The 12,865-nt window shown below is 38.0% G+C and overlaps 1 protein-coding gene across 29 annotated transcripts in view; it reads left to right on the plus strand.

The window, feature by feature from the left end:
• Positions 1-12,865, plus strand: part of DLG2 (discs large MAGUK scaffold protein 2) — a 1,046,667-nt gene that overhangs the window by 700,535 nt on the left and 333,267 nt on the right. Inside the window, exon 1 of one of the 29 annotated variants that reach the window (XM_084519821.1) lies at positions 2,856-2,984. The exons of the other annotated variants lie outside the window; for them this stretch is intronic. Within the exon in view, the coding sequence (XP_084375947.1) occupies positions 2,980-2,984 (5 nt within the window). The 5' untranslated portion in view covers positions 2,856-2,979. Of the gene's footprint in view, positions 1-2,855; positions 2,985-12,865 lie in introns of those variants that run through there. 29 annotated transcript variants of the gene reach the window in all.

Here is a 12,865-nt window from a genome sequence, read left to right on the forward strand (position 1 = left end):
AGGCCTCTGACAATGCTATTAGTTCAGTACATAATTTAGTAGTAAGTTAATAAAGAGACATTCACCCCATTAGGCAAAACATGCTTGCCTTGCAGACCGTCATCAATTAGATCATGAATTATTGGCTGCTCACTCTGTCCTGGTTTGTGTTAGGAGGTTTGATCTTATTAACTGTGTTTGTTTGTGTATCTGTTCATATTGTTTTTTGAGCTACTATGATATAAAAAAATGAATTATCGCAGGGGATCTACATAAAAAAGGCAGGTCACAAAACCAAAATTGAATTTTCATATACATATATATTTTTAAGTGGCTTACAATGACTCTTGTTTTACATTACCAATCTATACTTCTTTTTGACAACGGAATATGTTACCATTTAAGTCTCCTTTCAGCTGCTTTCACCACTTCACTTTTCTTTTGCTGAATCCTTCTTTTTTTCTTTTTCTTTCTTTCTTTTTTTTCTACATGAAGTTTGCATTCCTTATTCAGTATTTCAGAGACCCAATATGTCTGTGAATTTGATCCTACTTCTGCTTTTTCTACTTTGAAAATAATTCGATAGACTGCAGAAAAATCTCTTATGCCATGCAAGAAAGGATTGGGAAATGATGTTTTGACAGATGAATTCTCAGGTAAATGAAATAGAATCTAATAGGAAGAAAAGCCATGGCTTTTCTCTGGCTTGTGGGCTTTGAAACTGGTGAATTTTAATAGCCTCTTTATAGAAAATAACGATGGACTTTTTTTTTTTTTTTTAAACACAATGTATTGGTTTCTTCCCCCGGTAAGTTTCTGAGCTGTCTTCCACTAACTGAAACCACTGTTTGAGAATAACACTTAAGCAAAACAGTATGTTATTAGGACTGTAGGTACCTTGCAGGTTTATAATGCCAATTGCATGAGATGTTTCATGCAGTGGTACTGAACTGGTCAACACGGCTCTTTGCCAGGGGTTTCTTCAGCAGCTATCCCACCAGAAATTTCAGTAGCCCCAGCATGCTGCAGCAGTAGCAGCAGAACAGCACCATGCAGCCAAATCCAAGTGATTATTTCATCAACATGTTTGCACTTCTACTGCAGTTACAAATTTAAATAGCTCAGTGATAATTTGTCTTGTGTAAGAAGCCCTCTGCGGTTATATACCTTAGAAATCATCAGTTCTCTGTGGAGTCTGACATTAGTCAAGGAAAAAAATATTTCACATCTGTGCCTATACTCTACAGGTGTAACCCTCTGGGGTTCTGTTGAATTTTCCATTTATTTCAATTCCCACTGAATCTGAAAATAAGATTTTGGATAAACAGGAAAATGACTTATGTTCTCATTAAAAAAAAAAAAAAAATGTTCCTTATAAACAGCAAAGGTCTGATTCAAAAACTTCGAAGAAAAAGCTTGGCTGGCTTTTTTGCTTCTGACAGCTAATCTCAGAAATGCTAATACATGGTGAGACAGACAGTCTGTCATTTCATGCACTGTCAAAACTCTCAGCTGCTGTTTGAATAAACACTTGGACTTTCAGGCTTTAGCCAAACCGTATTTCCTGACCATTCCTGATCTCTGTTGCTACATTCCTCATTTCGCTTTTACTACAGAAGTTAGAGCGGGGGGCTTACATTTATTTCCCCATGGCATGCAGGTTTTAATATCAACCTTGCAATATGTGTATTTTGTTTGGATGTGTTGTTTACATTGTGCCATTCTGCATGTTACCCTGAGTCATGTCACTGCAAGAAGCAAGATTATTTTTTTTCACTTACTCAAAGTGTGTAGCCTAATAGGACTTACGTTCTGAAGCTCCTGAAGTTTCCTACAGAACTTGAAGTACACGTTTTCTTCCTTTTTTTTTTTTTTTTTTTTTTTTTTTTTTTAATGCTACACCTTTGTTTGGAATAGCTCTTCTTAATCAAACCTGAGCGGAAGGGAGTGTTTTCTACTTGTTAGTGCAAGCGCCTGGGAGGCAGGACTGCGTAGTTTTGTTCTCAACTTGCTATGCCTGATCTGTGGTAACACTTTTCTTCTTTTGTGCTAAAGTTTCTCCATTTGTAAAACGGGTATAGTGATCATTATCTTTGCCTCACAGGGCTTGTTGTGAAGCTTAAACGAGTTCATATTTGCAAAGCACTTTGAGCGCCAAAGATGAAAAGTGCTTGTAAAAAAACCTGAATGTGGAATTGCCTTCTGGGTTATCTGTTGTAACTGGTTTTCCTGCACAAACCTGAATACGCTTCAGACAGCGCTACTGTCAGTTGGGAGGATTTTAACCATGGGTGAGGAATAACCAAGTAGTTTGGTGTATTTAGCAGCCAAAGCATATCTTGGACCCAAGGAAGCACCTCATCCTTCCCTGGGCTGGACTCACCGAGGCAGCACTGGAGGCTGTGCAACGCCAGGCCTCAAACCCCCGCATGGTGCTGGAGCCAGCCAAACCGGAGGGCTTGGAGGGTAAGTGAGGGCTGCAGAGATGTCCCTGCCCTCTTCCACACCTACGGAGCCTGGCCTGGGGCATCTTCCACTACCTGCAGAGCAGCCTGAAGCTGGGAGGAGCTTTGCAGCTTCCTGGTGCCTTCTTCATTCATCTCAGACTTTACAGGGTTTTGTTTTCCTTTCCCATTTCTTTATCCCAACACCTTCCTCCCACAACACCCCACAGCTACCTTCACCTCCTTTTTTCTCATTCTTTGCCTCTCTGCTGTCCCACGTTGGCCTCCGGCTTTGAAGGCAAACACAGATACTCATCCTGTGAGCAGAAGTTTTCCTTCTGGCCACCATTAGAGGCTGCTCTCTCTGCTGGCTGCCAGAGCCACCCAGATAAAGCCGAACTGCTGACAGAGCCTGGATGCGCTCAGAGTTTCAGTGCTCGGTTGCTAGTGGAAGTAGTTTCAGGAGGAAAGCATCGTACATGGCAGTGGCAGGAGACGAGACGCAGAGAGACTGAGGATAACTGGGGAGATAGAGAACGGACGGAGGAATGGAAAAATGTGGTAAGAGCGAAGGATACCAAAGCTGAGAAGTGAGCTGGATAAGAAATGCAAAGGAAAGGGTGGGGGAAGCAACTTATTTATTTATTTGTGTATTAAAAAAGGGAAATGGTACTTGCTATAGGTTTCGCGAAAGGGTTAATAAAAGAAATTTGTCTGAAATCTGAGAGCCTGTTGCAGGGAAGCCTCCAGGAGTGCCCGTCAGCCCCAGCTTCTTGCGCTCTGTCTGTGATCCCCCTCCTCATCCTGCCCTCCCCTGCCTACATGGAACTCTCTGCTTCCTCTGCTGTCCCTTCACTGTCATAAGCTTGCAATCAAAATCAAGCATTTAAACAAAAATGTGGGCTTATCAGGCCTAGAGGGTGATTGATTACTAACCAGGCATTTGGTCAGCGGGTTGCTTTATTTGGAGTGGTCACCTCACTCTTGTGTCTGGTCTGTGCAATTGCAGATCTATTGCTTTTAGTAAAGTTGGACTTGGTTTCCAGTAACTCAAGGCAGGAATTTCAGTTCTGATAACTAAAAATGATCTTTTATGGGAGGAAAAGTGTTTTGTTTTGTCTTTTATACTGATGTGTCTGGCAAAGGGAAGAATTAATCCCCAACCAAGCAGTTTCAACTTGGCATACATTTATGGATTGTAATTCCTAACTCTGCTTGAACTGGATGTTGCGTATTTTGGGGGAAGGGAGTCTGCCTTATGCACGTACTATGTCTTAAAACAATAATATGTGAAGCAAAAGATCATAAACTCTTTACAAAGTTACTATAGGTGTGTCTTACCTAGTAAATGAGAATTCATTTGCCTTGAGTTATGCTAGTCAAGCAATAGCTGAAAGTTTGATGCAGAAAATCATTGTGTTATAAGTGATTTAGAATAACTATACTTCCAAGTGACTTATATAGCAACAGGCTATGTTCAGAGAATTTGTGATGAAGGAAAAAAACAAATGGAGAAGTCCTCCTATTGTATTATTGTATTTAGACTTGACTTATCCAAAAAGTGTATGCTTGAGTCTGTCTGTGCAAATTGAATGGGAGCTAGCTACTCCTCCCCCTCAACTCTACATAGCTACACCCTGCAAGATTAGCTATTAGCTAACTACTTCCTGTTCTCAGAGCATGTGTAAGGAGGTTAGGCTCTTCTGAGAGGTGTAAACCCAGTGGGGTTTTGCTTCTCTTCTCAGTATGCATTGGGTTTGTCCAAGAAGCATCCTGAACCTCTGAATTTTATCAGAGGAAACAAAAATTATACTTTTCATGGTGTTGTTTTTCCCTTGGCTCAACCTTGGGCCAAATATGTTAGAAATTTTGATATTGACAGGTTTTTGTTTGTTTGTTTGTTTGTTTGTTTGTTTTTCCTAAGGTGAGGATGTAGACAGCAATATTTGGAGTTATTGTGGAATTCACCACCATTTTTAGCTCCTGAATATTGTTGGTCATGCTCCAGGAGGTCATCATGAATAGCTTTCAAGTACTTCCAAGTCAATATGATGCAGTGAGCATTCGTGTTTTTTTTTGAAACTTCAGCTTTTATACAGTTTTGAATAATAATAATAAGGTCAAATTATTGTTTTTCTGCAGTGTTAGTTTTAAAAATTTAGTTACACATTCACTCTTATGCCTAAGAATGGACTCAGTTTAACTGCTTACCAAGTTTCTTTTGGAAATCAACAACTTAAAATATACATGATTAGTGCATTAGGCAGTAGTGAATTTTTAAAAGTCTTCAAATGATGTGGGAATTTATTTAAATTATACAGTTTACTTATTGGACTTATAATTGTTTAAATAAGCTATTTTTTTTAAGTCTTACTTGCCTGTGAACTTTTCTTAATGGAGTGCTGGCTGCATCCCCATATGAAAATTTGCTGTATACAAATTTCAGGTCTAAAAAGACTTTGGCATGCAATACTAGCTGAACAAACATTTTTTGATGCAAAATTAGGTCCACATTGCTTTTCAGTGGCAAAGGGAGAAAAGTAAGTCAGGGATTCCCTTATTAGAAAATAATAAAAGAAACAAACAAAAAAAAAATCACCTTTCAGCTCACCTCTGAAGGGAACCCTGCATTCTCCATCCTCTCCCTAGGAAGCATGAGCCAACATCTTCTAGAAAAGTAATTAAACTGGAAGAGCTATGAAATAAATGTATTTTATTCTTTACTTCCAAAATTGCTTCACTTCCTAAAAGACAACTATTGTTGAGCAGTCTTGCAGTAAACATGTCATTCACAGAGGAAGGTGCAGGCTGTGAACCAGGGCCTCTTCCTTATGGATATCATGAGCATTGATCATGGACACCTGCATTAGTTTCAATTGTGGTGACAATTTTTGTAATATATTTAAATATTTAATTGAGTCAAAGCAAGAGGCAAAATTTATTTTCATTCTTATATTGAGGATGCTTTCCAGAATAATGGGAGATTTTTACTGCAATTTAAAAAGAGCATTACATTATAAAAAGTGGAACATTTTCTGCTCTGGAATCATTTTTCTAGGAGTTGATATTGGATAATAAGACAGCAGATGGTTGTTTTGATTTTTGTTTCCCTGACTGTCTAACCTTTTATTTTGTTTTATTCTATTTTATTTTAATTCAAAATTTATTAGAATGAAATGACTTATTATTGGCTTGGCTGGATTTTTTTTTTCCAATGTAAAACAATGTCATTTATTCAAGAAACAAAGCTAATAGAAACAGCTTTGACTTGAAGTGCTTTTTGTTGTTGTCTTTGTTTGTTTGTTTGTTTTCCAGAGTTCACTTATAAATCTGCAGGTGCACCCAAGAGGTGTTCAGATAAATAGAAAGATGGACGGGTGGGGTTTCTCTGAAATGTTATCACAGGTGGTAACTAGTGTGACTACTAGATCAGCTATATGCCTTTGGCTTGTAGAGTTTGTCTAGCAGGGCCTTTCTTATGATGATGAAAAATCAGTTATGAAAGGCAAGAGATTATGTCCTGTTTCCGAACCACAGGAGAGAAACAGAGCATTGAGAATGACCAAGGAGCAATATTTGCTATCTCTTCTAATGAAAGGATTTGGGGACATCAAACGAATTTGTTTATTTATTAACTGGTAGCAAAACTATGCTGAATGGCAGAGAACACTGTGGATATGAAGTGTACATGGGTTTTGAAAACAAATTAAATTTGTGGAAAAGGAACCTAGCTCAGGCTATTAAATAAAATAGTAGTATATGTGATTCAGGAAACCCTAGAGTCACCAGAATCTGAAAATGTATTCTGGGTAAATACTGTATTGCTCTTTTCCTATACCACCTGGTAAAGGCCACCATTGGAAGGAAACAGGAGGTCTGATGGACCCCTGTTCTGGCTTATGGCTTCATATAGTTTTTATCTTTGCAGCCAGGGAAACACCTTCATCCAGACTTCAGCTCCAATCATCCCTGAAGCTTGATCATTCAGGGGCAGCAGTGTTTCCATTAAGCAAAGGGCAGTATTCCTGGGTGGGTCGTGCTCCTCAGTGGTAAGGCTCCCATAGATGGTAAGGTTTGGCTGGGGAGCTCAGTGCAGCCTGAGTGATGGCCATCTTACCCTGCAGCCATCCAGCACTCAAGGTCTCTCATTTTAATTTGTGAGAGAGGTTTTTGCACTGTGGGGTTGAGCCTGTCCTTTTCTCTTTTCTATTTTTATTCCTTTTGGTAGCCATTAATGGGCCCCCTCTTGAAATCAATCACTGCATGGCTGGTTTTGCAGGAGTTCAAGCTAGCTCTAAATGAGCTCAAAGTTGCAGAGTGGCATTAACATGGCCTTTTACCAATGATAATTGGCTGTAGACATATGGTAAACATCAATCTAGGTGGCTTTCCATGCTAGACATACTGCGGCCAGTTTCTGTGCTGGTGTGGCTAATCCTGCATTGGATTTCACTGTGCCAATTTGATGTATATGAGCTGTCTTCAGACTCTCTTGGACACTAGATAGTATCTTTGCAGATATTTTCAATGAAGAGATGTATATAAGCACTTCCAAACAAATAGACATTGCATGATAAAGGCATACTGCGTAAAAGGCTAATATGATCTATTCAGTGTGGTGGAAAGAGTTAACGAAAGGAGAGCCCCAGCCTTTGCCCAGGAAGTTCTCAGAAATATGCTAGAATGCAGAAATGATCCAAAGTATTTTAAACAACAGATAAACTGCTTTTTAGCCAAGTTTGTGCCTAGAGTGAAGTCTTACAGCTGAATTTAAGACCTTTAAAATAATATATTAAAAAAAAAAAAAAAAAAAAAAAGAGTAACGAAAAGCAAATGCTAATGTGTCCTCCATTGAAACTGTGTGAATAGGAACATATTCAAGATTCTAAATATATTTTCTTCTAGCAGTCTAAAGGCTGCAGGGACTTTTCCATTCCTAATTATATAGTGCATATGCTGTCTGTTTCTGACTTACAACTTCCAAAATAGAAATTAGAGTCATAAATGAAACATAGGGAGAGGGGAGAAGGCATGCTGTGCATGATAAGGAGCTGCTGTGCTAATATTTTTACTGATACTGTTACCAGTCACAGACTTGTGTTCCAAATGCAGTTACTGTTATGCAGACTCTTTAATACATAGACATTTCATTAAGATAGCTGTTGTACTAAAAAATCCATGAGTAACTAAAGCAGTAGCAATGGACAATAAATGTAAATACATCCTGACAGTTCTATAGCTGTGCTGGTTATGTTTCGGGTCTCAATAAGGCCATGTTATTAACAGGCTATGGAAATGCACAATCATTTGAAGCAATAACACATTCTGAGATTCAGAAGTGTTTTCTGAAATCTGAATTGTTCCCTGACAATTTCCCTTCAGTCTCTGTTCTGTAAATGAAATGGAAGTCCTCTGGTAATACACCTGCAAGTCAGGCTGGCATGACCTTAAACGCTCTTGGAGGTGATCTGAAGTTTTTGACTGCAGTACAGTAGGCATTTATTCCTCCTAAACTATCACTGGGCTCCTGGTATACAGAGGAGGAATTTCCCCCATGCTTTCTGCTTTCTGGTGCAATCCTACATGGCTGTTGCCTTCTGGAGGATGAGGGCTTCCTGCTAGTTTGTCCTGGACAGTCAGAAAAGCAGCCAAGACATTGCACCAGTCCAGGGGGAGCGAGCAGTGTCTGCTGTGCACAGGCTTTTCCTCCTGCTCTGTTTTGCTTCTTTTCTGTTCTCTCAGCTGGGAGGGAACACGCTCGAGACTGACTTTCCTCATGGAAAGATAGATTGCTCTTTCTATGCCAAAACTGCTGCAACGGTCCAGAGGAGTGTACAGTGAACTGTGGGGACAACTAACACAACTTCAGGTCACTCACCAAAACCTCCCACCAGTAGGCGTGGGCTGACGGCTGGTGATATGCTGCAGATACTGCTGCAGGGTTTCTATTACTCTGTTGTAAAAGCAACACATATTCTTAAATGGAAAACATTCCTAGGGTTTTTGATTTCGGTCTCTGGCTGAAACTCAACTTGGTTGCTGGTGCAAGGCTGCAGCAGCACAGCACTAGGCCTAACTGAGCACACCCTGCTTTTTGACAGGACTCGTCTCAGCTTTCAGGCTCCACACAGCCAACACACAGAAACTGGTTTGCTAGTACAGACGGAGAAAGCGTCTATCTGGCTCCATTTACTCACAGAAATGCTATGCCAGAGTTTAGTTCCCTGTCTTTACACACATACAGACCCATATGCCCACCCCCTTTGCAAGTGCTGGAAGCATTTGGCCTTCATCTCTGACTTCTAAGGGCTGGGTTCAAGGGTGAATGCAGCCAGGACAAGGCAGAGAGCGGCTTTGGTTCGTTATCTGTTGTGGTCAGTATGCCTACAGGCTACACTGGAGGGTGGTCCCTGTCTGAGATTAGCCAAAAATGTGCAGGTTTTCCTCTGGAAAGTTTATGTAGAGTGTAAACGGAAGAAAAATACGGGGGAAGGTATATGGGTTTCTCATCTTCTATTTGAAGACTATGAAAAATAAAGTAAGTGACCGGCTCAGAGTTGTACAGAAAGAGTTGGGATGGCATTAGGTGAACATTTTGAGGGAAAAACATTCTATTTTTCCTCAATTTATTTGTTACAGATGAATGACACTTGCTAAAGAATTGAGAAGATGATTTTTTTTTCTTTCAACTTGCAACACTTTAGTTTTAGTCCAAACCAAACTTTTAGATTTAGTTTTTATCTGCTTTTCTCAAGACCACAGACAATTCTGCCCTTGTTGGAAGTGTGGGTTAGATATAGTTCAGATATTGCCTTCATGTTAAATACGCTTGGGTTTCCATTATATTGTTATAATATCTGCATATATATTTAAAATTAGATTGTTCCTAGGTGTTCAGATTTTTATTAAGTTCAGCTGAAATTCTTTCAAGTCATTCATAAATTATTTTTCCACCCAAACCATAACTTTTATCAGCCATGTTTCAGCAAGTAACTCTTCTATGAGATTTATGGAATTTCATTATAAAACACATAAGGGTCAAATTTTGAATTAGGATTGGCTGGTGCCTTCATCAAATGTATTTTCATAAGCACTTGATGTTCTCTAGTTTGCAGAAAGAACCATAAATTGCAAATGAGATCTGAAATTTTCTTTTACTGCTGTGTTTTATCCCTTTATTTTTAAATTGGACATAACAGTAGTTTTATACTAGTTTACAATGTCAGAAAGGGGCCTGAGGGTATATGTGATTTTGCTACAGAAATTGGATCATGTGTCTAAGTATCATTATACTTAAAAAACAGTATGCCCCATGGTACATGTGTATCACTGGCATTTAGTTTTAGCTTTATATTCAGTAATTGAATAGGCAGATCTGAAGACTGCTTTTTTAAATTTGAGATCCTTTATTCTGCATTCTTGGTTGAAATTACAATAGTAATAATAATGTAAAGAAATTTTATTGGTCAGTGTCAATAATTGCATTTTTTATCCCTATATACTGTACGTTTTACTTACCATGAGATGGGGAGGGTGCATATCAAAATTACCCCCAAAAAATAAAAAAAATAAAGACGTCAACAAAGGGATGGAGGTGGCAGTCTTCCCTAACTAATGGACTAGATTGGTTCTCCTGGGGTCAGGTAATGTATTTACATTATGATTCACTGATATCTTTAAGAAAGGATAATAGTCAGTCCTTTCAACTTGTCACCTATAATCTTGTGTTCCTGCTTGAAGTGCTTGTTCTTGTGATGTCTGTATGGGGAAAAAAAAGGAAAAAAAAAAAGAAAAAAAAAAAAAGGAAACATCAGCCCTTTTATAGGGGAACTCTGACTGAAAAGTTTAGACAAAGCAGGAGCAAAGAAACAAAGTGAAAGTTTAGTTCTCTCTCTTATCTTTTCTGTCTGGTACCTAAGGTTTTGTACTGATTCTCCCTTAACAGATTTTTTTTTTTTTTCTTAATTTCTAAGCTTTGGCTAAATAATAAAGTCCATATTAATTTTAACTTTTCTGAGGAAGTACCTAAAAAAGTTAGAATTGCTTCAAAATGATCTGGTAATGTTGGCCTTTCTGCAGTATAAATCATGGTAACTGTATTTGTGTAAGCAGGTCTGCCCCATTAATAGACTGCCAATGAGTCTGGAGGTGTCTAGATGGTAACTAAGGCCTGTGGATTACTGCAGCTTTTAGCGTCTGCATTGTCCTGTGGAGTGCAGATAAGTCCCTTGTTCCTGAGACCATGGTTGGTTCCAAGTAGTTCCTTTATGGAATTGCAAGTGGGTTAATGTTTCCTGGCAGGACCATTTGGTCTTCTGCGGCTCTTTGCTGCTGTACTAGACTGCTTTGGGTCTCTCTGCAGGGCACCATATTGCATAGAACAGACTGAACAGAGTAATCATTACCAGTTGTCACCTACTATATTTCTGATAGATGCCTAAGAGTTGCGTTCATCTTCTGTTCTTACAACTTGACTGAAGCAATTACCACCTTTTCAAGGATGTCTGCACAGTTTCTTGAAATTAGTAATCAGAAAACTCAGATGAAAGTAGTCAGGTTTAGAACAAAGTTGGTAAAAGCCCTTAAAGTATAGTATTTCTTTGTAATTAATCCAACCACTCATTAAGATAGCAACAGCTATGGGTAAACCTCTGCATCCCTGACCCTGTCCTAAAAGGCAAAATCTCACTCATATTTCTTGCATCAGTTGTAACTGTCTTGACATGATTGTAGCATGTACTTACTATGTTCTGTGTTTTGTGAGCCAGAGTTCTTCATACCTGAATTATTCTACAAATTCTTGTAGAATATACCCATTTTGTAACAGCATTTACATGAGCCAGCATGCCATGGGAAGAGCTGCCTCACTTAATTTTAATTTAGCAGTTAACCTGCATGGATGACTAAAATAGATTGACATATATGCATAATGCGAAGTCCCAATTTGAGTATTTTGGCTAAAATAGAAATAACATTACTCGTACTTCAAAATTAAATCAGAGACTTCTATGTTTTGCTGAAATGAGATATGTAGTCCTTCTTTTTTCAAGGAAACAATACCATGAACATTATTTCTAGGCTTATGTTCTTTTAAATTATGGTGCAAACATTTTCATTCTTTTTCAACCTGGTACATGCATTTTCCAAAATACTTCCAATCACATGTTGCTTTTCAAAGAAACATGAGTAAATTTAGCCAAGAACTCCGTGAACCCATCGCATCAGCAAATGATGAGATTGTATTATTAAGCCTCAGCAATTAAAGTTCTAAATTTGAAGACTATTTTTTTTAAGAGTTCTTTTTGTTCAGAATTAAATAAAATATTTGTTTTCAATTGTTGCAAGACTCATAGCTTAGAATACAACTTCATTTTCTGTTTTTTTTCATTAGAAAGTTTTACATTTTTTATCATACGTATTTTAAAAAGTAATCATATGAACATACTTCCTTTCTCAAGGAAATATGTTAAGGTTTATAAGTAGATTGGAAATAATTTAAAAGTACTGATTCTATTACATAAATGCTTTAGTATTAAAAAAAAATCTCTTGTGGAAATGAGATTTGTTGGAACAATTTCCTCCGACTTGGAGATTTTGTGGAATGAATACAGTTATTGGTATAGGGATCTCTTTTGTTTGTTTTTTTTTTTTTGGACTTGTGTATTACTACATTTGGATTATGGGCCGGATCTTTTGTTCAACACATGTCGGAAGCTGGGCCTGAAACTAACTTGCACAGAGAATGTATACCCACCTTGGGAAGATTTTAAGATAAATTGGGAAGGGAGTTCACATATCAACAAAGGAAATATATTTTTGCCATACAGTTTCTACATGAACATCTGAATGAAACTGGGAAAATACACTGGAGGGCTGTTCACAAGAGCAAAATTATATCCTCTAAGTGGTAAGACCTTACACTTCAACAGCTAAAAGAATTTTCTGATGCTGGATTTACTGATATTTTTTGCTATTTTTATTTTACTTTTATACTGCTGCAGCATTTACAGGTCACTAAGAGAGTAGAACTTGAGTATGGTAGAAACTTTACAGTTTAACTGGATTGTACAAAATTTTAAAAAGCGTCTATATTAATAATAATAAAAAGAAGGTTAAGATCAGTTCACCAGCTTATTTCATTTCACAGTGGACCTGCTGTTTTAGTGGTCTGAATATTCTCAATGAATATTTGTACACCCATGAGATCAGTGTTGATCTATTGCTGCATCAGCATGTCCGTTAAAAATTGTGTTAAAGCCATAAGAATGTTTAGGTACTTATATATTTATAGGTACTTACACATGCACATACACACTCAGATGCATGTGCATGTATTTTCTTCATTTTTTTAAATTTTTTTTTTCACCCTGTGTGTGTGAAGGAGTTATAGCTTTGGAAGGGTATAGGTGGATATCTCACACTAGGTGGGTTCATCATAGCAA

This window comes from Aythya ferina, assembly GCF_964211825.1.
Source record: "Aythya ferina genome assembly, chromosome: 1".
Classification (NCBI taxonomy): domain Eukaryota; kingdom Metazoa; phylum Chordata; class Aves; order Anseriformes; family Anatidae; genus Aythya; species Aythya ferina.